The sequence below is a fragment of the Leishmania panamensis genome (genome assembly GCF_000755165.1).
Source record: "Leishmania panamensis strain MHOM/PA/94/PSC-1 chromosome 32 sequence".
Taxonomy (NCBI): domain Eukaryota; phylum Euglenozoa; class Kinetoplastea; order Trypanosomatida; family Trypanosomatidae; genus Leishmania; species Leishmania panamensis.
The window spans coordinates 1-25,564 of record NC_025879.1 but is presented as its reverse complement, the minus strand read 5'-3'; the positions used below and the strand labels follow the sequence as shown (position 1 = coordinate 25,564).

The window sequence follows — 25,564 nt, the reverse complement described above, 5'->3', positions numbered from 1 at the left end:
TCGCTCTTTTGCTTAGGCGTGTCTCTGTGTGCCTCCTTCTCTCGCAGCATGGCGTCTGAGTCGCTTTGCTTCACCTCCTAGGCATTGAGTGCATGCAGATGTGCGCCGTTTAAGCAATTTTTTCGCACATTTTTCTAAGAACTCTGATGACGGGGGACGGACGCCCCAGCGCTGGCCTCAGTGTCGAGTGGGTCCCGCCTTCCTCCTCTCGCTCTGCGGGGGAGGGGGGAGTCAGACAGCCACCCCGCCCCCTTGCCGAACCGACCCTGGTGGCGACAAGGGCCAGGCACCTAGGACGTGGAGAGGGGAGCCCGAGCGCTGCATTGCACCACATGCCGACAGCCCGGTCGTGGATGGCGATGCGCCGGCGCAACCTGCGACCGCGAGGACGCTTGTGCCATCCGTGTGCTGGACAGGATGGCAGCGCAACTCGAGCGTCACCCCGGACCCAGGGCCTCGCTGCCTGTTGGTGTAGGGGGGGGGCCTGGGCGTCACCCCGGGGGGCGCGCTGCGGGGGCGGCCGGCATGGTGGGCGCGGCTGCGAGGCGACCTGTGGTGCGGGGTGTGTGGGTGGGCAGAGTATGAGCCTGAGGCCGTGCTCGGGTGGCTGGGTTGGCGCACTGCTGTACCGCGTGCATGCTGCTGCTTCGCAACACGCGACGGGCCTGCGACGGGCTGGGGGGTTTGAGTGGAGCTGGAGCTCATGTTGTATGACGGGGAATTTATATGTTGAGAAAACGCTCTGGGCGTTGAGGCTCTCTTGCAGCTTTCAGCAAACAAGAAAACAAAGAATTTCACGTAGGAGACTGACACCCGCGCACAACACTCTAACTCCCTTTCCCCTTGCTTTTACGCGATCTTCATGTGGAGCTAGAGCTAATCGCGTCTCACTACTGTAGCTGGCCTCTTTCCTTTCTCAAATTGTGCTAGTGATGGCGGAAGAGACCTTATTCTACTTGACAGATGGTGCGTGGAACGATTTGGTTGCTGCCTCTTTACCGAGTCGGTCGAGTGGATGATAGAAGAGAGGAGTTGTGGCGTATAGGGGATGCATCGGGAGCCTATCTGTAGCTCGACTGCTTTGCAAGACTTCCTCTTTGCCCGTCCTTCTCCTTTGCCACTGGCATCAAACGCGACGCGTGTATCACTGAGTGTCTGTGCGCGCGTACTTGCCTTGAGGAGTGCGAACGTTTTTCTTCCTGACGAGGTGGTATGTTTACCGTCTTCCTGATCCTCTCCTGTGTACCACTTTCTTCCATAGCTATTCGCTTTTATGTCTTCCCCTGTTCTCTCCTGTTTCATCCGTATCCTAACGCACTGCGATTTTTTCATCTCCCTCTCTTTGCGCTTTCCCCAGCTCTGTCATTTTGGCTTGCTTGCGCCTTTGTGTGAGCGTGCGCTGCGTAGCTTCGGCTTATTCTTACGTTTTGCTGGATTTCTTCTGAAGGGGTGAGGAGCGCACAACAGTTAACAGACGAGCACGAATACCGCGATGCCTCGCACTCCACCGCACTCTGACGGTAAACATGCGTTCTGGAGCACGCAGCCCGTACCGCAGACGGAAGATGAGGCGGAGACCGACGTTTTCGCCGGCCCGATGGACGAGCCAAAGACGGCAGCCGACGTCCCCGAGGAACCGTATCCGATTGCCAGTACATTTGAGTGGTGGACGCCAAACATGGAGGTGTCCGATGACATTCACGTCATTTACAAGCTGCTTCGAGACAACTATGTCGAGGACGATGACAGCATGTTTCGCTTCAACTATTCCGAGGAGTTTCTTCAGTGGGCACTGTGCCCACCGAACTACATCCCGGACTGGCACGTCGCAGTTCGGCGGAAGGCGGACAAGAAACTGCTGGCCTTCATTGCCGGTGTTCCCGTGACACTGCGTATGGGTACGCCAAAGTCGTTGAAGCTAAAGGCCGAGGAAAAAGGACAAGAAGAGGCGGCGGCTAAGTACGATGCACCGCGCCACATCTGCGAAATCAATTTCCTCTGCGTTCACAAGCAACTGCGAGAGAAGCGGCTTGCCCCAATTTTGATCAAGGAAGTGACACGCCGTGTGAACCGTACAGACGTGTGGCAGGCGGTCTACACGGCTGGAGTGCTGCTGCCCACTCCGTATGCTTCCGGGCAGTACTTCCACCGCAGCTTGAACCCCGAGAAACTGGTGGAGATCCGCTTCAGTGGCATTCCTGTGCAGTACCAGAAGTTCCAGAACCCCATGGCGATGCTGAAGCGCAACTACCACCTGCCGAGTGCGCCGAGAAACTCCGGTCTTCGCGAAATGAAACCATCTGACGTTCCGCAGGTGCGGAGGATTCTCATGAACTACCTGGACAAGTTCGACGTGAGCCCCGTCTTTAGCGACGCAGAGATCGGCCACTACCTTCTTCCGCGCGACGGTGTGGTCTTCACTTATGTGGTAGAGAACGAGAAGAAGGTAACGGATTTCTTCTCCTTTTACCGAATTCCATCTACTGTTATTGGCAACAGCACTTACAACATGCTGAACGCGGCATATGTCCACTACTATGCGGCAACGAGTATGCCTCTGCATCAACTCATTCTCGATCTTCTCATCGTGGCACACTCACGCGGCTTCGACGTGTGCAACATGGTGGAGATTCTCGACAACCGGTCACTCATCGAGCCACTAAAGTTTGGTGCCGGCGACGGCTATCTTCGATATTACTTCTACAATTGGTCGTATCCAAAGATCAAGCCCTCTCAGGTTGCTCTGGTGATGTTGTAGTCTACTCCGGACCCCAACCTTTCATCTCTTACCCTCCTTCACACTTAGGTGCCCCCTCCCCTCATCGTAGGTGCTAGCGAGGCGAAAAAGCGGCGCGGGAGCGGAGAGAAAAACTGGTTGGCGGAGTGAGTGTAATGGGCCGAGTTTACTTCTGGTTCAGCATGTCAAAAAGAGGCTGGTGCGTTGAGTAACAAGTGCATCGTCCACTCCCCTTTAGCCGACGCATCGAGCAGTCTCCGCCAGCGCACACGCCGTCGTTTCTATACTGACTCCCAGTTACCCTGCCAGATTCTCTCTCCATGCGAAGCATAAGGGGGGGGCAGCCGAAAGAGGACGGTAAGAGGAGGACAAAATGGTCAGCCATACGTCTCCCTGTGTTTCAATCTGCTGTTTTTCACTCGCCGTCGACTTTCAGTTTATATCCACTGTGCTTCTCCTGATCGGTCACGTCTGGCGAGATGGAGAGGTGTGGTGGTGGTGGAGGAGGGAGAACCACTCCGGCAGGGCACTTGACTCTGCTGTCCATCTTCCACACGTGCCGCCCGCTGACGTCGTCGTGTTCATTCCATGTGTGGTCTCGTGGACTCTCCGCTTCTCTGTCTCGTACTTCTCATCTTGGGTTGCGTTCTGCTTGTCATTCCCCCTTTCCACTGATGTCATTTACGACCGCCACATGCCCGGTATGCTGGCCCACGTGTCCTTTTGAGAAAGTCGCTCGCTCACCTTCACATTGGCCCGCTGACGACCTCATCAGCGGATAGTGGGCTTGCCGGGATAAACGTGTACGAATTCGCTGCGCAGGGCCATTTGCTGAGCAACAGAAGGAAAGGCCTTGCTCGCAGCACCTCTCGTTTTCTCCCCCTCTCAGCAACAAGTGTGTGTGTGTGTGTGTGTGGAGGGCACTCTGATTGATCGCACAGCGGCAGCTGTGTCGCAACCATGGTCGTTGAACGAGATCGGTCGAACGAGCTCTATGACCTCTTTTCGCGCCAGCGGCAGAGCCGACTGCCGCAGAGCACTGGCGTGGTGGTATGCACTGGTCTGCACAGCAGCAGTGATGTGCAGACATTCAACCGCTTTGCCAAGGAGTTCTCCAACAACATCGCCACTGTCTCTGAGTACATTATGCGCTTGGCACAGCTAGCAAACCGCCAGAGCGTCTTCGACGATCAGACGGCTGAGGTGAGTGAGCTAACGCAGATGGTGAAAAGCTCGCTGCAACGCCTCCACAGTGATGTAGGAACACTGGAGGAGCTAAAACGGCGATCTGTTGAGTCGCAAAAAGGGGTGTTTAAGGCCAAGGGCGATTCTCGCGGTATATTTGGCGGCTCCATCAATCACCTCCGCACGTCCGAGAAGCACAGCGACACCGTTGTCGAGACACTGCGCAGCCGACTGGCGCGCACTGGCCAGCAGTTCCGCACTACCCTCCAGCATCAATCTAAAAGCCTCAAGGATAAGGCGAACCGTCGTCACATGTTCACCACAGCAGATCGTCCGCAATCATTTGAGAGTGCGCTTTTTCAGGACCAGGAGCAACGTCAGCAGCAGCAACTGCTGCTTTCCGGAACGGGCAACACGCAGTACTACCAGCAGCGAGCGGATGCCGTGCTGGAGATCGAGGCAGCCGTGCAGGAGGTCGGCGAACTCTTCAATGATTTCACGCGCCTTGTCCAGGAGCAGGAGGAGGTGGTGCTTCGGATTGACACGGACGTGGACAGCGCTGTACGTCACGTCAATGCCGGAAGCCACGAACTGATGCAATACTTGACGAACCTGAGCTCCAACCGCGGGCTCATTCTGAAGGTGTTCGCAATGCTCTTTTTCTTTCTCATGCTCTTCGGTATCCTCGTGGTGCGATAGCTGACTGCGCGTTAGTGAGTGTGTGCGTGCAAAGGTGATCTTAGGGCGTACTGACGAGGACAGCTATGGTTGAAGAGAGAGAGAGAGGAACCTGTATCTTGTTGCCTATTTGTTACAGTGCGAGCCTTTTTGATGATGTGACGAGACGAATGAGTGAGTGGGTGGTGGTAGGCAAAGAGTTAGTCACATGCACGCGTTTTTTTGTTCTCAAATCCGTTCTGCGTGCCCCAGAATGGGGGTTCTATGGTGCTCAGGGTTTGTGGGTGTGTGCTTCTCCTCTTCACTCAGGAATGACGCTCTGAGGTTGGGGGCTACGCCACGTCTTCAAATGCGTATTTGCATCCTTTTCGTTTGAACTCTGCCATTTCCCCATGCTATATATGTAGGCGTGTACGGCTTGGTTTCACCATCTGTTTGTTCGGTGATGGCGGATGATCCTGAATGAACAACGCCAACACGGTCGAGAGGGCTTTGCCCTTCCTCATCGTCCCCCTGCACCACGCTTATGGCGTTCAATTGCTCCACACGACATGAACATCGTAGAGAAGGAAAAGGAAGTAAGACGCTCGTTGCAACACAGGTGTCAAGCGTTCGACTAGCTGCGTTGATGCATGTTGCAGGGATGTCTCTGTGCTTTGCTAAGAGATTACCTCCCTTTCAAACAACTTGCCCGTGTGACAGACACATGGAAGAACCAATGCTGGCGTGTGGCGGCAGACCTTTTTTATTGGGGGGGGGGGAAGAAGGCTTCCCTGCCTCTAGTCCTAGTCACCACCACCCCACTCACCTTCTTTTGTGGTCTTTCTTATTTTCCCACTCGGAACACTTAGCATATGCAATAGCACCTCTGTCGCTTTACGTGGAGGCGGTCACAGGTGCCTCTTCATGATGAACCATCCAAAGCTTCTCCCTAGTCAGGAGCTGGTGCTTCACCAGGTTAGCGTTGACAGCTTCTCGCCCGCCACAGGATCGGTGTTGAAGTTCCCGGTATCATCGTTGCTACCGCGCTCCCCATTCTCGAATCTGCTCACAGTCCAAGGCTCCGCGTCAGCCGTGCCATGCTCACCTCTGAGCGACTCGAGCACCATCGCGGCGCCATCCATCGTGCGTCCTCGAATACGCCACCGTGATGAATGGGGGCCGTCGCTGGTCGACGTAGGGACATTCGTGCTCGGCCCCAACAGCCTCCACACTTCGAGCTTCGACCGTCGGGATCCGGTGTCAGTCCGGTACATTGCAGACAAGTTTGATCGTGCGTGGTTGTCCCGGCGCCCGGTGCTGGCCATTCGAAGAGACGACGGCGTTGTGTCTCTTGTGCGGGGCAAAACTGGTGGCGCTGGCAGTTCCATGCCAATGCTGACGAACCTGAGCGCGTCTGTGCTGGAGGACACCTTCACCGCACTGGAGTTGGCCGCCCACGGACACCCCGAGGTCCCGCTGGAGCGCCTTCTGCTTTACGCGCGTCCTTTTTTAGGCGAACATAATGCATGCGAGGAGGTACTGGAGGAGTTGCACACCTACTGGCTACTACGTCGCAGCGGAACAGGAGGGCTGCTACCAGGTATTCCCAACCTACGTGTCACTGTGCGCGAAGACAACGAGCTGGCACTGTGCCACCCTTCAGTACTGCAGGATTGCCCTTTGCCGTTTAAGCAGCGGGACTGGTATGTCCCTGTGGTGGAGCGTCGCCGACCCTCTCCCGTCGATGAAGCCCCTTCCCTCAAGTGTCCTCGGACAGAGGCATCGCCAGGAGACGCAAGAGTCAGCTCGCTTCTTGCGCAGCTCCAGGCTTGTGAAATGTACACGGAGAAGGCGGTGCGCTTAAGTCAGGCGATGCTTCGTCGTGAGGAAACACGTCAGGAGCACATGCAGCTGACCCTTTATGAGCTAGCATCGCTGCGCAGCATCGTCGAGAAGAAGCAAGACGACAAGGACGCGCTAGAAGTGACCTTGTCGGTATTGGCACTCTCGCGCTGCCTCACGGCGCTGTTGCCACCCGCCGAGAGTGACACTGAGCATAACGTACAGGTGCAGTAGCCGATGCAGCGTTCAGATGGTGCCTGGTGTACATCTCTGTCGGTGCCTCTGTGTGAGTGAGTGTGTGTGGTGGCGGGGGAGGGACTGAGGGGAGGAAATTCACAATGGATTCGGCCACACCCACCCAAGTGCGTCAATTGTAAACCGTATAAACAGAAAAAAAATGGAAGTCATCTCAGGCCGCAATGTACTACTGTGGAGCGCGATGCTGGCCGCAATAAGTGATGGCTTGGTGCTGCTGCATGCACCGCAAACACTCTCCCAGACCACCAGCGCTCTATAGAGCGTCAGCCCCCCTCGCCAAAAAAAAGATCAGGAAGGAAGCACGGCAGCCACCGTTGAAAATTATCGTAGAGAGGGGATCTCTATGGTCATGTTCTGCACTCACGGAGCCTTCCTACTGTGGCTCACCACCGTGACCTCTCTGGATGCGCTCGGTGTTCTGCGACTATGCCCTCCCACAACAGTTTCTCTCTCACCCAATGCGATGACCTTTGTTCATCTTTCTCTCTCTTTCTCATGCTCGCGCTACGGCACCTCGAATCTGCACTTCTCTGTTGTGTTTCTCGCCTCTGTTTTGCTCGCTCCGCACATCTCGTGGTCTTCAGGTCCTTCAGCCATTCTCTTTATGTTTTGTTTTGCAGCGTGTGAAAACGAGAAGCTTCAGCTCAGCCAAGTATGCATTTCCAAGCGTTTCCCCAGCCGCCTCGTGCACCAGGAATGCCGCCACATTTGGCAAACGGCGTCGCCAGTCCTGATGCGCTGCAGCTGCCCGTCGCTCAAGTGCACACGGATATCATTCATGACACGCAGTTTGACTACTATGGATTACAGCTCGCCACTGCGAGCTCTGATAGAACAATCGGCATTCACCTCGCCCGGGAGGGTGCCCCACTGAACCGTGTGGCGACTCTCACCGGTCACGAGGGCCCAGTGTGGATGGTAAGCTGGGCGCACCCGCGCTTCGGCAACCTTCTTGCCTCTGCCTCGTACGATCAGAAAGCAATCATCTGGAAGGAAGTCCACCAGGGAGCACCCAAGTGGATGCCTGTGCATGTTATTGACATACACCAGGGCAGCGTGAACGCGGTGCAGTGGGCACCGGAGGAGTACGGACCAGCTGTTGCCACCGCAAGCAGCGACGGCACCGTCGCCATCACCACCTACCGTGACGGTTGCTGGCAGCCCAGCATGAAGCTCAGCAACAATAGCAACCAAATCGCACACGCAATGGGGGCAACAAGTGTAACGTTTGCGCCGTTCAAGTCAGAGCTATCGAAGCACGTAATGGTCGCCTCTGGCGGCTGCGACGGTCACGTCCGTCTTTGGGTGTCTGGGTGTTCTCCTGAGCGGGGCTTGGAGTTTGAGCTGCATCAGGTGATCGAAGCACATGCTGACTGGGTTCGCGACGTTGCATTCTGTCCTACATCTTCGGCGTCTCGCTTCGTGATTCTTGCATCGTGCGGGCAGGATAAGACGGTTGTCATGTACCGGAAGCCGTGGAATCAGCTATGCGCAGAAATCAATGAGGGTGTCTCGCAGGCTACGGAATGGGAGCGGAGTGTCATCGAGTTTGCGGAGCCTGTCTGGAGGCTTTCGTGGGCCCCCTCGGGTGAGATGCTTGTGGTGACAAACGCGAAGTCCGAGGTGTTTGTGCTTCGAGAAGGTGCTGACTTTACCGAACCGTGGATTAAGTTGCCTCTGAAGGACTTTCAGCAGTAGAAGAGAACAGCTGCAGACTTGCTCCTAGCGCCATTCACTCATTCTCCTTTCCTACCTCTTCCTTTCGCCCTTTGGCACTACCGTAACGGACCCGTGCCCCTGTACGAACAAGGATGGCGCACCGGCGTATGGCTCATAAGGACGGCACCATGACGCGGTAAATACGGATTACTCTTTTCCCTTGCCCCTGTTCGCTGAGTTGTTGTTGCTCTTGCGGCGGCTCCAGCGCATACCCCCCAGCTTGATTCTATCATATCTTCCTGTTTTCTTTGTCTTGCCTGCGTTCACGTTGCGTAATTTATAGTTTCATTTGTATTAGTGCAGAGCCGTTTGCTGGGATGGAATGGCGGGAGACACATCGAGGGCTTCTCGGTGGAGTATCTCTGTTCGCCGGCGCATGTGTGTAGGGATTTGTGCACGACTGTGTAGCGTGTGTGTTCGTTCATCTTGGATAACTTTATTTCTGTCATGTTGCTTTTCGGCGTGCAAGACAAAAAGCGAAGCTGATCTGTGCTACCAGAATTCACACATGCACACACTGATATAGGGAGAGAAAAACATGACGACACTATGTTGTGTGCTGTTTGGCCCAGCAGCCTTCGTGATGGCAGAGCAAGCACCTTCACCCCCGACGACAACTACCTCTACCCCGTTGTCGAGGGATACCACATCATTCCGCACTCTTCGCAGCCCTTTGCCGTATTATCGCAGAGTATAAAATCGTTGTTTACCAGCTGAGCCACGCTCCTCTCGGGGTCATGGTTGCATACGCACGGAGGTATCACTCTACCCCCTCTCGCTTTCAGGCCGAAGTGAGGAAGACGCCAAGCGAACTGCGTCACCAGACGCAAGCCTTTTAAAAGGCTCATACCTTTGGAAGGTCTGCAGTTTTGCCCTCTTACCTCACTTCGAGTTTCGCTGGTATTTATGTGTGTGTGTGTGTCTCTCTCATTCCCCCTTTCCCTTTCTGTGCACATTTCATTTCATACTCGATTCACTCGTTTCGAGCGTGGCGCTGTACCGTGAGACCCGTCCTACGCAACGCAACAATTTCATGTTCGCCGCTACACACAGCAATGTGACATTTCAGCAGGGCAAGGAGGTCACACCGCCGTGTGTTCTCCCTTTCCATCCCTCCAATTCAAGAGGCGCATATGGGTCTTCTGCTTTGCTTCTTACACTCTTTTTTACCCGCCTTTTCGAGAGTTTGCAGCAGGACACAAAGAGCGGGGGATTATCGGAAAATACTATGATGATAAGAATTGAGTCGGCGTGCTCTCTACCATTCGAATGATCTGTGTCACGGAGCACTCCTCTGCGCCTTTTTTCATTATATTCTTTTCCTTTCAGACCTTGATAAATCAAGTGATTGCAGGCGCTTGATTTCTCCCTAATCTTTACCCCTTTCATTTTCCGATACGATAGACATCCCTGGGTGGCAGAAACGGGGGATATGTATGCCTACCTGTTCGTGCGTAGTGTTATCCGGTGATAACACCAAAACAACAGATTTCTCACGGATAGCCTTGCCAGCGCTAGTGGCATCGGGTGTGCGAGGGGAGGAAAATCAGATCGGTAGGTTCTTCCATGAATATGAGAAACTCACCACCTAGGAAGAGCTGGAATCGTGTATCGGAATGCATCATGCTTATTTACTTCGACACCCACTCTCTCCCCGTTATTTCCCTTTCTTGTCACGTTCATCTTTACGACGGGCGAGCAACCACCAAGTAAGGGACTCGCCATAGTCTCGGTCACAGGCCTTATCAGCGATCTCTTTGTTTCCCTCTTCATCTTTCGGGTGTTTGCTTCCTCAGTGACCCAGGTTTGTCCTCAGAATCAGTGGATAGTGCTCAGTTCTTCTCCTCTTCCAGTTGAGTCTGTCCGCCTGATAAATAATAAAAAGCGCATTAGGCATGCTGCAGGTGTTTCTTTCCCATTTTTTCTCTCCCACCTCGTTTCTCTTGCACCGCATCCTCTCCTCATCCACCTGTCCGTCGTGTGGGGATTCGGCGGACAGACGGTGTGCTGTGGTGTCCGCGTCTCTCTCTCTCTCTCTCTCACTGAGTCCCGCCCTGCTTTCCGTCTTCTGCTCTGGTTTGTCTATTTTCCTTGTGTGTGTGTGTTTGGTTGGTGTTCGTTTCCCTTTGTTCTTGCCGCTCCATGTTTTACCGCTTTCTTTGACATCTGGATTTTGGTTTTCGCATTTCACTCATACTTCGCCCTGCTTTTTCGGCAACGCTCGCTGCATTCGCCATTCTCTGCGGCCTGCGACTTTGATCAGAGGAGACAGTGAGCACTCCGGCAGGGAGAGATGGCGTTTTCCACGTTGCCCTACATCACCCGCGACGTGGCAACCGAACCGCCAACCGCGATTGTGATTGTACCTTGCGGTGACCAACCCCCGGAGATGTCGAGTAAGGATGAGGCGATGTTCGCTGTTACGGAAGACTGTGTGGAGCCGACGAAGGGCTGGATCAACCGTGAAGGAAAGCCGTTGCTGACGGTGTGCTTTATGCACAGCTTTGGCAAATGCGTGGGGCGCACCAACTCGAACCCTGCAACGTGTTTCCAAATCCACATCAAGGCGAACATCCTCAATTCTCTCCGTAAGCACTACATCAACCCCACTCGCCGCTTTTTCGCTCGCACGGTGAAGGCGCTGCTCAGCCCAGAGCTCCGCCAGCTGCTATGCATGCGTGCAAACAAGGAACTCAAGGTGCAATACCTTGAGTACCGCGTCACCGACGTCTTTCCCTCTACAGGTCTTCTGCAATACGAAGAAGCATACCGGCGATGGCTGTTCTCAGCTGACACAAACGCAGAACACGCCGGCGCCATTGCTGTTCTGCAGTGCCTGCAGTTTTCCACGACTGGGTCATGCAGCTTCAGCACTGATTGCCCGTGCATTCACGCCGATCTCAAGAAGGCGCAGGCGCGTGATCCGATCCTGGCACGCGCGCTGCGCGATATCAGTGAAGTCACCCAGGGTCTCCCGACTGTGTCCACCCGAGTGCCAAGGTCGCTGCAGCCGAGCTGCCTGCAGAGCTTCTCTCCCGTCGATGGCTCGTACGCCATGCTCGCGGACGGCGCCCAGCCTCGGAACAGGATGGTGTCAGACTCTCTTCGGGACTTCAACACGGTACCTGCTTTCACCCTAGTGTGCGGTGAGGGCGAAAGTGGTGGTTGCCATATACAGCTTCAGATGCATCCGCACGAGTCGAACGCCTCTTCAGTTAGAGGGCACGCAAGCGGTGGACATCACCTCAGCCGTGTGTCCTTGTTTACTCGAGATGAGCCAGCGTCGGAGACAATCTCGAGCAAAGTCATGCCCAACCGTGCCAAGCACCACAATATTTCCTCCGACGGAAAGAATAGCAGCGACTTGGTCCGTAGCAGCAGCGAGGAAGTGAGCGGCACCAACCACCACACCGGCAGCAGCGGCAGCGGACGTGACTAAAATTGTTTTCATGTCGGTCTTCCCTACCTTGGGGGTTTCCTGGATACTTTGTGACACTGCCTACTCTGTACTTGTGAATGTACATGTGCAGCTCCAGGGAAGACCCCTCCACTTCTCTCCACCCCGCACTTACTCTCTCATTCTCCTACTTTGTATATTCCAGCGCTTCGCTTTTCCCGTTTCACTTCCTGTACGCTGTCCTCCTTTCCACTTATTTCTCTTCTTGGCTGCTCATATTTCGTCCCCCCTTTGTCACAAAAGACGCACGCAACCCTGCGCGCACTCTCGTTACTCTTCTCCCGCCTCTCGTTACTCTCTCCGTTGCAACTACCCCAGAAAAATCTCCTTTTCGCGGCGCCCGCGCAGGTTTTCCTTCCTTTGTTTTCTATGCTACGTGCTCTGACCGCACATCACCTTTCTTTCCTCGCGTTTCACGTTTTTCTGTCGATGTGTTTCCTGTTTTGTTGCAGCTTCTTCTTATATCCTCTTCACGCCACTAGCGCGTGTTACTTCCTCTGCTCCTTGCGAATCATAAATGCAAAAAAAAAAACAGTGGAGTGCTCACAACATTGTTCACTTGCTTCCTTTATTGATTTCATTTTCTCTCTCTCTCTCTTTGCCCTAATGACGGGGGACGGACACACTTCAGCGTGGCATCAGGGCCCAGTGCCCCTTCCTCTCCGGGGGGGAGCCAGACAGCCACCCCGCCTCCTTGCCGAACCGCTTCTGGTGGCGACAAGGGCCAGGCACCTAGGACGTGGAGAGGGGAGCCCGAGCGCCGCATCGCACCGCATGTCGACAGCCCGGTCGTGGATGGCGATGCGCCGGCGCAACCTGCGACCGCGAGGACGCTTGTGCCATCCGTGTGCTGGACAGGATGGCAGCGCAACTCGAGCGTCACCCCGGGGGGCGCGCTGCGGGGGCGGCCGGCATGGTGGGCGCGGCTGCGAGGCGACCTGTGGTGCGGGGTGTGTGGGTGGGCAGAGTATGAGCCTGAGGCCGTGCTCGGGTGGCTGGGTTGGCGCACTGCTGTACCGCGTGCATGCTGCTGCTTCGCAGCACGCGACGGGCCTGCGACGGGCTGGGGGGTTTGAGTGGAGCTGGAGCTCATGACCTGTAAGGAAAAATGGTCGCGCGAAGAAAATGAATTACCTAAGTGAGTTCTGTTTTGCTATGTTACTCTTGTAAAAGGGGTACATGTACGCCGTTGTTGGAGCCGACTATTCCAGTGAGTACTGAGACCGTTTTTGGTAGCGAGGATCACTCAAATACTTTACTAGCATTGCGACAGTGGCCTTGATCGGAATGGTGAATAGTGATGAATGTTGCGTATTTTCTCCCTCTTCTTGTCCGTTCTCATCGTTGGTAGATGTGATAAACTGAATCCCCACCGAAGGGAAAAAGGGAGTAATAATAGGACTGCATTACTAGCAGAGACCTATTCACATACCATTGTGTATGACAAGTTGGCCATCTTTACACAGGCTGTATAGGTGTCGGTGAGGCTTGAATGGAAAAGCGTTTGCCTATCTAACGTGCTTATAAACTCGTTATCCCACATGAAGGCACTTCCACTCCGTTATTGGCTAAGTTTAGCGAAGAATACGCGTCCTTCGAATAGTGTGGCATCACAAGACATGCAGGGGGAATACATGGGAGACATCCCTCAGATGAGTTGTTGTTTCCCAACACAGCCATCACACAACTCTTGCGAAAGGAAGTAGGTCTCCTCACAAGGTGTATTATCTGGCTTGAAAACGAAGAGGATAGGAAGCACCTGAGTGATTCCTCTTGAGTTCTTGTTGGCTTGGCGGCGATAACACCTAAAAGACGAGCGAAGCGATCCGCCCGCTGCATTGTAACGTGTTGTAGGTGATTAGAACACTCCAATCCTACGTTGCCTTCCACGAGCCCGAATGCGGGATCGAACATACCGAGGGCGACCTGTGGCGGCTCTGCCAGCCTCTCCTCAGCGGCTTATAAACCGACTGGCCGACAAGGTTGTGTCGGCTCAGGAACTCTGCTCCTCCTCGTGGGAGATGCGAGCTGAGACTGCCGCACTGCGTGCGCACCCCACACAGCAGTGCCCGCCTGTCGACTCGCCGCAGCAATGGCCGCCGCCCTACGGGACATGCCGCGCCCCCATTCGTCGTGTACATGACGCGAGGTGCGCAGGAGGCGAGCGCGCAGCGAAGGATTGCCATACGTGGCACGCAGTGCGCGAAGTGCACGGAGTTCGAGCCACCGTGAAAAGCGAGTTTTTGATGGCGGCGCCTCGCCTCCAACGGTGCGAAGTGAAGTGTGCGTCTGTTGTTACGATTGTTGTCGAGGGCGTTGGTCACTCGTACCGCATGTCGAAGGACAACACTGACGGAGAGTCCGAGCTGCTGATGCAAGAGACGTGGAGCACCACTACGTGGTCGCGGATGCGCAGCCTGTGGTCTCGCTTAGTCATGTTCGGGGGGTGTGGCCGATCTTCCGTTGAGCGAGCATACCGGCGCGCTGCTCCTTCATGCAATGCAGACGTCGATACAGAGAAGGTCCACGTACGCTCGCCGCATCATGAACACCCTCCAGAAGGTTGGCGAGCGCCATCACGGACTCACGCTAATGGACGCCGCGCTCGGAGCGAGTAGCGCACTGTCTCCCCTCCAGCAAGCGACGCCGCTGAGCGGAAGCGACCTGCTCTCCGTGTGTGCTGCTGCTGCTCGCGTGGAAGGCGGCGCGTCGATGGGGCGAGGCCCAGCCCCAAGAGCCACGGCTCACACCACGACGATATGCTCCGCGTGATGCGCGCGAGCGCTGGCGCAGTTCCTGGTGGCATCAGGAGGAGGGAGGCAGTCGGGCGTGGGGGCCCTTGTGCACCCCGTTCCTCGGGTGCGCGGCTCGCGACCTGGGGTGGGGAGGGGCGGTCTTCCACGTTCCACACACCCCACCCGAAGCGAGCCCGCCGCTGCCGGTAATTCAACGGCAACAGATCCACCGAGCTACCCGATATCGGGGGTCTCACAGTACGCTACAGCGCCGAAGAAGGCCGTACCACACACCACTCGAGGACGGAGTTGCTGCCCTCTCTACTGTCGTGACGGCGGGATGGGTGTCGGCGCTTGTCGAGCCACCCTTGCCGGCGCCGCTGCCTCCCATCCTGCCGAGGCGAGGCCGAGCACGCCTATCAGCTGCAGAAGCGGAGAGCTCCCTTCTCCTTGCAGGTGCTGGGGCTGGAGGCAATGCGCTTTGCCACGAGTTTGGTGGCGAGATGAGATACGAGAGGCAGCGACTGACGCGCACCCAAAGGGCTTGGTCGCTAGACCAGCGGTGACGCAGATGGTGGCAGACAGCATTGGCCTACCATCCTCTGTGTGTGCGAGGCGACTCGCCTCTAGCGATCACGTGGGCGTGTGGATCGACGGCGCCCAACTGACGAGTTGTCGACACAGGCGGTGGGGACCGCCCTGCAGGCGACTCGACGCGCCGCGAGAACGGCCGACAGCACCTTGAGCAGCAACGGGACCGGCGTCTCCCATGTGCACGGGCTTGCTGGCGTAGTGTTGGACGGCAGCTTTGGAGCAGGCTGTGTCGGAGAGCAGACGTGCCCCCAACACAGAGCTGATGCGATCAAGCAACTGCCACGGGAAGGACGGGCGGTTTGTGTGACGCCTTTGGCCTGCTGCCCGAGTCCTGGACGTGCCTGCTTGCACATTTTGTGGGTTTCATACGATGACGCGCCGCCTGGTTTTCAAGCGGCCACGCACGGTCTCCTCTCTGCGTCGTGGGCGGATTTGCCGCCGAGCGCGCCAAGTGAACTGCGCGCGTGGAATCAGGGAGACCACGCCGCGGCGCGCATCTTCCGGCGTCTGCCGCAGAGTGCGACCTTCATGGCTGTGTGACGCCACGAGGATGGAGAGCGGTATGCGTTTCTCGACATACGAGGCAGACGGTCATTGTCGGAAGCGGCTGGGGGGCGTCAGGCGCGGGTAGCATGAACGCGGCCAAGCCCTGCGCGGTCCGCTGTAGTCTTTGGGCGTTCACGGCGCTGATAGGGGAGGGGGAGCAGCAGTACACCCATACCTCGACAGCACGGCAGGCATTTCCGCCTTCCGTAAAGCCTACGCACGCAGTCATGGGACTGACGCCGAGATTCATGTGTCAATGCTCGACCCTCTATGCGCGGCCACGCATACCGGAGCGAACGGGGTCCGGCTAGCGACCCGGGGACAGGTGGGACGTGGTGGATAAGGAGGGGTGGACGCTGCACTTTTATCGAAGTCCTCGAAAAATAGCAACTCCGTGGGAACAACCTGCTAATGTCAGTTTTTCCTACCTGGTAATGTTTAGCGTATTGATGGTATCGCTCCTCACGCGTTGGAAAATGGAGATTGAGCTCCCCCCCATGCCAATAGGTTACCCTCTGCTCCCTCTTCACCCCCTCTCTCTTCTGCCTTTTTTAATCCAACCGTAGAGCCGGCCAGACATATTAACGCCTCTATCGACACAAAGGAGAGAAGCGCTTTCTCCTCTTTCTACACTCCCACCCACTCGCAGAGAGTCTCGCAAAAACAAGCAAACACACAAACACGCGTTAGACTTCCAAGAGGGGCGCGCTTTTCAAGTAGGGGGGCCTTCAACAAGAATGAAAGAAAGCAGGACGAAGAGAGGAACTGTCGCTTTTCCTTGAAAGATCAGTGTTGCTTTTATTCGCTCTTCTTCGTTTGTCTCCCTCTTTTCTTTGACTCTGGCTGAGGCTTTATTGATCCTTGTCTCATTATTACCTTCTTTTTCTCTCTCTTTCCTATTTCTGGCACGTGTCCCCCCTCTTTGCGGCTTTACTCTCCCTTGCTTCATAATTTCGCTCCCTCTCCACCCCATTGTGGCGCTGTACGGTTTCATTACGATCGGCAATGCAGGATCAGTCGTATGTGAAACCCGGTTTTTCTGCGAGGGGTGCGGGGATTGGACAGGCCTACTTTACGCGCGACCTCTTCACCGACGTTCCAACAATCATTCAGATTGTACCGGTCTCTTCGGAGGCATTGACCACGCAGCGTGACCCACCAAAAGGAAATTTAGATACCTTCACGATCTCCTTAGATGACGTGGAGCCGACTGCCGGGTGGTTGAGTGATCGCAATAACGCCTCGCTCGATATTTGCTTTATGCATAGTTTTGGCAAGTGCTACGGTAAAGTTCGCTACAAGGACCCACGAACATGTCACCAGATCCACGTGAGGCGTGAAGTGCTTGATAACCTGCGGAAGTACTATAGGAATCCGCAGCGCAATTACTTCTCTCGCACCATGAAGGCCAACGTCACGGAGAAGTTTGCGCAGGTGCTCTCGCTTCTCGCGCGACGACGCGTTGCTCTGCAGTACCTTGAGTTCCGCACGGAAGACATCGAAGTGACGGCTGGAAGCACCGAGTATGAGGTGCAGTACAGGCTCTGGCTTGTCAGCGACGTTGACCCGCAGCGTACGAGTATGGCCAAAGCAGCTAACATCTTGACAGATAATTTCATCTCCTTGTCCAATCTCTGCTGGGACTTTGCACTTACCGGACGATGCTCGAGGGGCGCCGCTTGCCCCGATCTTCATGGCCGCGTGGCCAAGGCGCTTACAAAAGACCGTTTTGTGAGGGCGGCGCTGACTGAGATGGGGAAAAACGATACCCTGGCGGCTGCGGGAGAGACTTTACCGCCAGCAAAGACCTCGAAGATACGTAGGTCATCACCTGGTGCTCCCCGACATCTGCCACCGCCACCACAGGTGCCTCAGCAGTGCGTGACTTACATGATGCCTTCATCCGCCATGCCAGCGTACCACTTTTCCTCTCTTCCAACGATGTCGGAGATGTCCGCGTCGTTTGCAAAACCGATGTTCACCGCCTTCTCGCTCGACATGTCGTCTCTCCAAGGCCTGCCGTGGCTCTTTGTGGGTGAAAGCAACGACAGCGTGTTCCCTCTCACCACGCCATCACCGTGTGTGCCTTTCGGCAGTGACCTGGTTTAGCGAAAGTTGTGCGGTGTCATGGGACACTATCTTGAAAGGGAGCACTGCAGCTGTCCGACATTGAAAGAAAACATATCATTTTCTACACTGCAGCGCCACTTCAGCACAGGTTACTGTCCCCTCCACTCGCCTCTCCTCTCTTTTCTTTATATCCTCAGTCTTTACCCATTTTTTCCCGTTCCTGTGCTTTTCATGTATTGTTCTCTCTTCATTTCTCTCGTTCTTCTCTTGTTTCTTTGTGTTACTTTCGCTCATCATCAAGAGAATGCATTCTTCTGTGTGTAATTGTGATTTTCGTCACTGTGTTTAGGTCTTTCTCACGTGCTTCTTTCCTCTCTCCAACAGTTGCAAATTTCAGACGTGAGATGAAGAAGAGGGAAAAAGTGGCAATCACTGAGAAAGCAGTCGCAGCTGCTCCCCCCTATGGGAATTGTGTTGCGTGTTTTTAACCTTTCCATGCAATGCTTTTTCTTTTTTCCCCTTTCTTCCCCGATTCTTTCGCTTTCTCGTCTCTCTTTCCTTTTCCACCTTTGTTTCTCTAAGAGTTGGAGATCAACCTTTTGGCCTCAGCTTCTGTGTGTGTGTGTGTGTGTGTGCGTGTGTGTGTGTGTGTGTGCGTGTGTGTGTGTGACTTCCTTCTTTTTTTTTTGCTTCCACGAATCGAACGCGTTGGGTAAACAGGGAAGGTCTTCTTCTTTCTGCTTTTCTGTGCTACGACTGGGTTGTTACACAGTGTGTCACTTGATATCATGCGTGTAGATCTCTCACCATGCAGTACTGATTTACGCATCACTCGGCCCCTGCGAAGAGGCAAGGCACACCCTGCAAACAACGCATTCTTCTTGTTCTCCATTCTGTTCCGCTCCCTTCTGATTAACCAAACGAACGGACAAATAACTGGCGAGGCAATGCTACGTTCATATACCGCATAGGATGAGCTCTGCATTTGTCACTTTCTAGTATTGCCCAGTGCTTATATTGCTTATGCTTTTCATGTTGAGCGGCTCATCGCTCCGTCTTATGTTTTGCGTACCATCTCTTTTCCCTGCTCGTTTCCTTGCTCTCTTCTTCTCTCTTTACCCCCTTTTTGCCTTTGTTTCTCTGAGTGGGCAGCTCCCTTGTGGCGACAGGTGCATATAGAAAAGAACAATCAACAAGAACGATACTCTTTATTTCTCCCCTTTCGATCATCAGGTTGTTTTCATCATGTTTAACTCGTTCTCTTCGTCGTTTCTCTCTTAAAGAGGCTCATGCACGCACATACTCAGAGGGGAAACTGATATCTTTTTTCTTCTTGTGTTTTTTTTTTGTCTGTGCCTGTTATTCATTTTGTGCGAGTGCCTATTCAGGCCTCCGTTGTCCCCCCTCCAAATATGTCTTTTTCTTTGTTACACCTTTTTTTGGTTTAGGTTCGGCTTGTTTCATCACTGATGCTCTCTCCTGCTTTCACTTCTCCTCTCACTTCTCATGTACATCCATCTACAAGAGAAGTGCTTTTGGTGATTCTGGGTGCGAACCAGCTGCCGCTGCGCCTCATATGAGTTTTCCAGTTTGTGCAATAGGGATGTTTCGCCGCCGTTGTCGACCTGCCTCAGGGCACAGCAGATTCCCTTTATGCAAGTACCTGCACCGTTGGCCCTGTTCCCTATTCCCTTTTTACTCAATTTACGGATTTGAATATGAATGGTTTTGTATTTATTGTAGTCATCCTGCAGCAAGGGTGACCTACACTTCAGCGGCATGGCCACCATCAGAAACACCTTTAGACTCACCGATACACAGATACGCGCGAAAACAAAAGACCTCAACCATAGCGAAGTCAGTAGGTGTCATGTGCATTCTGCCTTGCCATCCCCCCACCGCGTCGCTGCTAGGGAGACGCAGTGACATGTGTTATAGAGAGAGAGCGAACAAGTGAGGGCAGAATTACTCCCCCTTTTCTACCTTTTTTTGTTTGTTGCTATAGCTGGGGTGTGGCAGCAGCTTCTCTTCCTTTCCACCATGACTCTTTGCGCGTGAAACTCATTTTTCCTTCCCCTTTTGTTCTTTTTTTTATGTTTTTTTTTTTTATTCTTCACCGCATGGGCGCATGGCTCCTTCTGGTTCAGTACGTTCTCGTCCATTCACCGCGTCAAACGTATCACGAGCGCCACCATAAATCTGATTTCGAACAAGCAGGAGCGCCTGATCAGAGCGTATTCGCTTCCACGACACATTCACTGTCCAATAAACCAAGAGCGAATGCGTGTCTTGCGACGAGCTTTATCGTTCTCCGAGCACAGTGCCGAGGAATGAAAATGGAGGTGGCTATCCTCGAGATTTTCCTGAGCACACACGCGGTTTCGTTTCTGTCGTTTGAAACGGGTTTCAAGCAATTAGGCATAGCATAACGTGCTCCTCATGTCCTTTGTCTTGTCTCCCTTGCTGTTCTACATGTTAGCTTTCACGAAACACTGCACGCTGCTACATTCTCCCTTGCATTATAATACCAAATCTACTCGCATACCATGACGGAGGGCGTGGGAGAGGGAGAAAGGTGGCGCATGCCAGAATGTCTGTTCGCATCTTTATTTTTCTCATACAGCGTTTATGCGAACCGATTTTTATCCCTACTTGTACTTTTTTTTTCCGAAACACTGCTCGCGCTTTGTATGTCCTTCCCGCTAGTTACCGCCGATCGCAGTGTCTATCACATTTTTTTTTGCCAGCTCCGCCCTTCCCTTCGTCTTGAGAATGCTACGATGCTTTCTTTTTTTCCTCCTTTAACTGATCAAACGGATCGTGCTTCTTCACTACTGTCATTCTTCAGATTTTGTCTTTGTGCTCTTGTTCTCCTCTTCCCCTTTACTGAGATCTGTTAAGCGACAACAGCACTTATATCGTGCTTTGTACTTGCCATTTTCTCCTTTTGATACTCATTCTTTCGAGTTCTCGCTTACTCCAAAGGAGATTGTGCTCGTTTGTATTTGCTACTAATATATTCGCCTACTAGGCACTCGGTGAGGAGGCTGTTATCATTCCCTCTACGGTATCCCGCCCTTTTTTCAGATGATGATGGTGCGTGTCAAAAGTGGATGTTGAGTGAAGACCTCGAGTTGCACTTTTTCCACGTTTACATCTTTTCTCTTACTATTATGCCGTTTCTTCCACAGACACTCGACCTAAGAATACCAACAAGCCAACTACGCAGCACTGTTTCGAAGTGGGCACAACGTCTATATAAGAGGTGCGTGCCAGGTGTTTCAAATGGTCCCCGTGGCAACGAAAGCCAGAGACGCTCACGTGCGCTGGCTGTCACTGCAGGGTCTCTGAAACGCTTCCGGCCACATTCGAGAACCTTTGCCTTTCGCTCCGACTCTGCGAGCCTCCGATTGGGTTGGATGGCATTTTTCTTGTCTATTCGCCTTTCCTCCTTGCTTTCGTCATGTACTCCTGACTTGCTGTTTGCTCCTCCTTTGGAACTCGTGCATTTGGCGCCGCACCCCTGTGCTTTGAGCTGCGCTGCGTTTTACACGCCCTCTCCACATCCGGCGCAGCCGTGGTTAGGACGACGCTCTACCGTCCGCTTACCTCTGAACAAGAATCGAACGCGCACACACTGAAGACGCCCATTTCGTAGCAAAGTAGTGAACGGCTTTACCTGAATTCACTCGGTGCTATGTTGGCTGAGGAGGAAATTGCCCCCGTGCGGCCGCCGGCCAAGAAGGCCCCGTGGCAGAGCATGCCCGGTGCCCCAACGCGGCCCGACTTTGCCCAGTACGGACCGAAGCTCGCAGCGCTGGCGGAGCAACGTCGCGGCCTAATCGAGCAAATAAAGACGTTGCAGCGCTCTGTTCAAGAGGATGCGGTAACTCAGTCGCGCAATGCGGAACGAAATGCATTTATGGAGGAGTTGAGTGGGATTGATGCCATTCGCAAGGTTCAGCGCGACCGCCGTGCGGCGCAAGATGCTGAAATTGCGAAGCTGCGCAAGCGCCGCGCTGAGATCTCCGACGAGCTGCGTGCCGTTCAGGCAGAGGTCGGCGGCTTCACCACCATTCATGAGATCGACCAGGCGATCGACTATATGATGCGCAAGATGGAGAGCAGCGGCGGAGGCCTTGGCGCTGAGAGGCGCAACCAGCAGCGTCTCCATAAGCTGGAGGACGCCAAGACGCATCTGCAACGACTCCAGCCATTGACGGAGGCGATCAAGCAAATGACAGAGCAGGAGGTAATACTTCAGCAGGAGTACCACGCCATTTGCGAGCAGATCGGGATATTGAACAAGGAGTACGAGGAAAAGCTGCAACAGAAGCGGGCAATGGACAAGGAGGCGCAGTCTGACGGGGCAAACCGGGCCGATGTGTACAGGCAGTGCAACAAGCTCCGCACCCAAGTCTCGGAGATTATGCATGCCATGGACAGCCTGCGCGTTGAGCGCGACAAGGTATCTTCTGAGTGGGATGCTTGGAACAAAGAGGCCCGCAAAAAGTACTTTGCACAACTGGAGCAGCAGCGCGAGCAACGTCGCAAGGAGTACGAGGAGCGACGTAATGCACACAAGATCGAAGCGAAACGCGCGCGTGCCTCGCAACGTCAGAATCCGTACTCCACGGAGATCGATGCCTGCTCTACGCTCATTCTGTATTTGAAGCAGAAGATGATGATGGCGCGACAGGATGCGGAAGACCGCCAGCGACGCGAGGCGGCGGCGCACTTTGATCCCAGTGTGATGGCTCCCGCAGGCTGCGTTCTGTTGAATGCAGGCAAATGGGCGAACAACGTGCCGCGCAGCAAGACGGCGAGTAAACAACAGAAGCAGCCGCAAAAACCAAAGGAGGCCCCCGCACCGAGCAATGGGAATGCTCGCTTTTTGCAGCATCCCGAAGGGAAGATCAGACTTTTCCAGCTGATCAACGTCGAGCCGGAGCTGACACTGGCGACCATTGACGACAAGATCCATCATATCGAGGCACTAATGAAGAAATATGAGGCACACATCCAGACGGGTGAGCTGGTGCTCTCTAGCGGCGACGACGAAGAGGAGGAGATGGACAAGATCTCTGAGACGTCCTCCAAGCAGGCCCCAGAAGCTGCAGAGACAACAGAGGAGCCTGCAACCGAGTAGGCTACGTAGTCGCCGCCCTCCCCCCATCTCGCGTTGTGAACTGAGACGATGCGCTTTGTGTGTTCTGTCTTCAACGCAACAAACGTTTTGTGAGAGGAGACATTCCGATATCGCCAGGGAAGTATAATCTTTTTTATTATTTGCTCTCTATGGGGAGCTGCCATCCGAGACACTCGCCATCCCTCGGGTTTAGGTCTTGGGTGAGGGTCGCCTCTTGAGATTGTCGGTGTGCCTTTTAACCTCTTGTACAGCGGTGAGTGCTCCTGAGTGATTCTATCGGTGCAGCAATCGCCCTCTCGGCGGAGATGCTGCCCCAAGTGTTTTCAACAGTCTCTTGACGAGAGGAGAGATAATAAATGGAGGGACTCTTGGCTGCATGGCGCAGTAGTCCTTGATTTCGCGCCCGTCTCTTTCACTCTCTCGTAGAGGGAGTGGGGTTTCTTATCATAGAGGCGTTTCACTCTAGCATTTGACTCGGTCCCCTCTCAAGTGAATCTGTAAAACAAGAAGTTCTCAATGCAACTGGTATCCGGTCGGCCGGACGTCGTTTTTCAATACCTACTCTACTGGCGTCTGTGTGACGTGGTCGGTGCGCCACTACAGCTGCTCAGGCTCCCCTCTAGCGCCTGGGCTACACCTTGCTTCACGAGGATGCTTCTCCTTTCCCTCTCACCTGAACTTTTCACATCGCTGCGACATCCCCTTGCCTCTTCTCCCTCTTTCCCCACGCGCGCCGCTTCGCCTTTGGTGTCATTGTGCAGCGCAAGGAAACCTCCCTCTTCTTCCCCCGAAAAAAAAAAACGGACGCCGGCTAGACGAGCCATCCGTTGCTTTACGGTGCGTGGTGCCAAAGACCTCTTCACCTTTCCTGTTCACTGCGCACTCACCAGGGGACACCCGAAGAAACCAGCAGTGCAAACACGTGTACGAGCCTGTTGTCAATGTTTCGCGCTACCGTCGTACGCCATCTTGGCAGCCCCACCTACGGGAACTGGCCGTGGCCGTCGAGGCTTCCTCTCAAGAAGAACTGGTTTTATCACCTCAGTCGGCGGGAGAGCATTGCGGATGAGAAGCGTCAGTTCATGGTAATGGGCGACTTTCTGATTTTATGTGTGCTTAGCTTCTCCCTGTACCGCGTGTACGTGCTGAATCGGAACAACTCCTATCAAACTCATCTTTGCCACTTGGTGAGCTTTCCACCGGCAATCATTGCGAACGAGTTTGACTTCCAGGACATGAATGCGAACCGCAGAGTGGAAAGGAAGGATTTGGATGCGTACCGTGAGGCCGTTGTGTCGTGCAAGGGCGCCGGTAGGCCCATCGAATCCATCATCTTCAACTACTAGCCTTTCTGCGATTTCACACTGAAGTAGTAACCGTTGTTTCTTTTCCTCTAGTGCATCTTATGTTAGTTGTCTCGCCTCAACGAGGATCTGCGAGCGAACTTCTCCAGATAGGGCGCTAAACGCTCATAAAAAAAAAACTGCGTGAATCTGCAGAACACGCTCGAAGCCACGTATGCACCACCTCCTTGCATCGGTAGCGCCCCGTATTCGCAAAGAGCTACAGCGCCTTTGATGGAAAGAATGGAACCACCCTCCCCACAGTTGAACCGCGGTGTAGTGATGAATTCCCGGAGATGTGAGAGCGTCACAAAATGCTTCCCTCCCTTTCTTTCCACTTTGCATCCTCCTCATGCTGCGTTCTTTCTTCGGCGCTCTTCTCTCAGGGATTTTCAACAGTCTGTAGAGTTTGCCGTCGTTCTTCGGCTCGCCCCCTGTGGTCGCTGGCGTACTGCGCATTTGCTGGTGACGACGGCCCAGCTCTCCGCCCGTTGCGCTTACGGGGTGCTATTAGTGACTGCGCCGTTGACAGTGGCGGCCGACACTCTGAGTGAGCAGACAGTCTAGCGGCGCATGATGCTACGGAGGTACGGACGTGTGCATAAAATCTGGACATGTCAACAACATGGTCGCCTAAAGGGATACCCTTCTTCTGCTATTCACAGCTGTCCGCCTGTGTCGACCACGATGGACTTTGGGGCAACCAGTAGGGATGGTGCAAAGCGAACGACCCCCACCCTGGACGGTGATGTGTACTTGCAACGGTGCTGCCAAAGGCGGGCAGTAGAGCCGCCGTGCCGCGATAAACGGTGCGACTGCTCTCTTGACGGCCAAGTGCATTCCCTGTAGGTGCGCTTCTGTTCCCCACAAAAGTGGTACCCCCTCGCACTAGGCGCCCTGTGCCTACTGAGCCTCCGCATACGGATGCCACCCCTGTATGGAAACATGTCCACTGCACGCTCTCATCAGCGAAGATGTGCACACTGTTGCGGTGCGGTTCCCCAACGCTCGGTGTATGTTACACTAGAGTTGGCCCAGGCATGGCGCACTTCCTGCTACTTTTCTGCTCCCCTCCGAGAGAGTTACATCCACAAGACACCAACGCACGCTGCCACAACTGCCACAGCGGTCGTTCGCATAACGCCGCGCACAAGCTTCGCATGACAGGGTATGGCTTCACTTTCTCTTCACTCCTACTCCCGCGACACCTAAGCAGGCACTCAATTGCCTTTGTGGTTTTACACGCCGCCAATTGAACCCTAACCCTAA

The 25,564-nt window shown here is 54.4% G+C and overlaps 8 protein-coding genes and 1 pseudogene across 8 annotated transcripts, besides 3 other annotated features; all 9 read left to right on the top strand.

Annotated features, from left to right (window-relative positions):
* Nucleotides 1–146: 146 nt before the first annotated feature.
* Nucleotides 147–738: a repeat region.
* A 754-nt stretch (nucleotides 739–1,492) lies between these two features.
* NMT (N-myristoyl transferase, putative) lies at nucleotides 1,493–2,758 on the top strand (the record flags this gene model as incomplete). Its single annotated transcript, XM_010703396.1, has 1 exon — nucleotides 1,493–2,758. One exon carries the CDS (start codon nucleotides 1,493–1,495, stop codon nucleotides 2,756–2,758), a length of 1,266 nt encoding a protein of 421 aa, XP_010701698.1.
* Nucleotides 2,759–3,883: 1,125 nt separating this feature from the next.
* Nucleotides 3,884–4,621, top strand: LPMP_320080 (Qa-SNARE protein; the record flags this gene model as incomplete). Its single annotated transcript, XM_010703395.1, has 1 exon — nucleotides 3,884–4,621. One exon carries the CDS (start codon nucleotides 3,884–3,886, stop codon nucleotides 4,619–4,621), a length of 738 nt encoding a protein of 245 aa, XP_010701697.1.
* Nucleotides 4,622–5,506: 885 nt separating this feature from the next.
* LPMP_320070 (hypothetical protein) lies at nucleotides 5,507–6,658 on the top strand (the record flags this gene model as incomplete). The annotated part of the gene is made up of 1 exon (XM_010703394.1): nucleotides 5,507–6,658. The coding sequence occupies one exon, from the start codon at nucleotides 5,507–5,509 to the stop codon at nucleotides 6,656–6,658; it is 1,152 nt and encodes a 383-aa protein (XP_010701696.1).
* Nucleotides 6,659–7,378: 720 nt separating this feature from the next.
* Nucleotides 7,379–8,380, top strand: LPMP_320060 (protein transport protein Sec13, putative; the record flags this gene model as incomplete). Its single annotated transcript, XM_010703393.1, has 1 exon — nucleotides 7,379–8,380. The coding sequence occupies one exon, from the start codon at nucleotides 7,379–7,381 to the stop codon at nucleotides 8,378–8,380; it is 1,002 nt and encodes a 333-aa protein (XP_010701695.1).
* Nucleotides 8,381–10,811: 2,431 nt separating this feature from the next.
* Nucleotides 10,812–11,840, top strand: LPMP_320050 (hypothetical protein; the record flags this gene model as incomplete). The annotated part of the gene is made up of 1 exon (XM_010703392.1): nucleotides 10,812–11,840. One exon carries the CDS (start codon nucleotides 10,812–10,814, stop codon nucleotides 11,838–11,840), a length of 1,029 nt encoding a protein of 342 aa, XP_010701694.1.
* Nucleotides 11,841–12,459: 619 nt separating this feature from the next.
* Nucleotides 12,460–12,984: a repeat region.
* A 772-nt stretch (nucleotides 12,985–13,756) lies between these two features.
* LPMP_320040 lies at nucleotides 13,757–15,338 on the top strand (annotated as a pseudogene).
* Nucleotides 15,339–16,738: 1,400 nt separating this feature from the next.
* On the top strand, nucleotides 16,739–17,842 carry LPMP_320030 (hypothetical protein; the record flags this gene model as incomplete). Its single annotated transcript, XM_010703391.1, has 1 exon — nucleotides 16,739–17,842. The coding sequence occupies one exon, from the start codon at nucleotides 16,739–16,741 to the stop codon at nucleotides 17,840–17,842; it is 1,104 nt and encodes a 367-aa protein (XP_010701693.1).
* A 3,658-nt stretch (nucleotides 17,843–21,500) lies between these two features.
* LPMP_320020 (nuclear segregation protein, putative) lies at nucleotides 21,501–22,952 on the top strand (the record flags this gene model as incomplete). Its single annotated transcript, XM_010703390.1, has 1 exon — nucleotides 21,501–22,952. One exon carries the CDS (start codon nucleotides 21,501–21,503, stop codon nucleotides 22,950–22,952), a length of 1,452 nt encoding a protein of 483 aa, XP_010701692.1.
* Nucleotides 22,953–23,893: 941 nt separating this feature from the next.
* LPMP_320010 (hypothetical protein) lies at nucleotides 23,894–24,298 on the top strand (the record flags this gene model as incomplete). The annotated part of the gene is made up of 1 exon (XM_010703389.1): nucleotides 23,894–24,298. One exon carries the CDS (start codon nucleotides 23,894–23,896, stop codon nucleotides 24,296–24,298), a length of 405 nt encoding a protein of 134 aa, XP_010701691.1.
* Nucleotides 24,299–25,512: 1,214 nt separating this feature from the next.
* Nucleotides 25,513–25,564: a repeat region.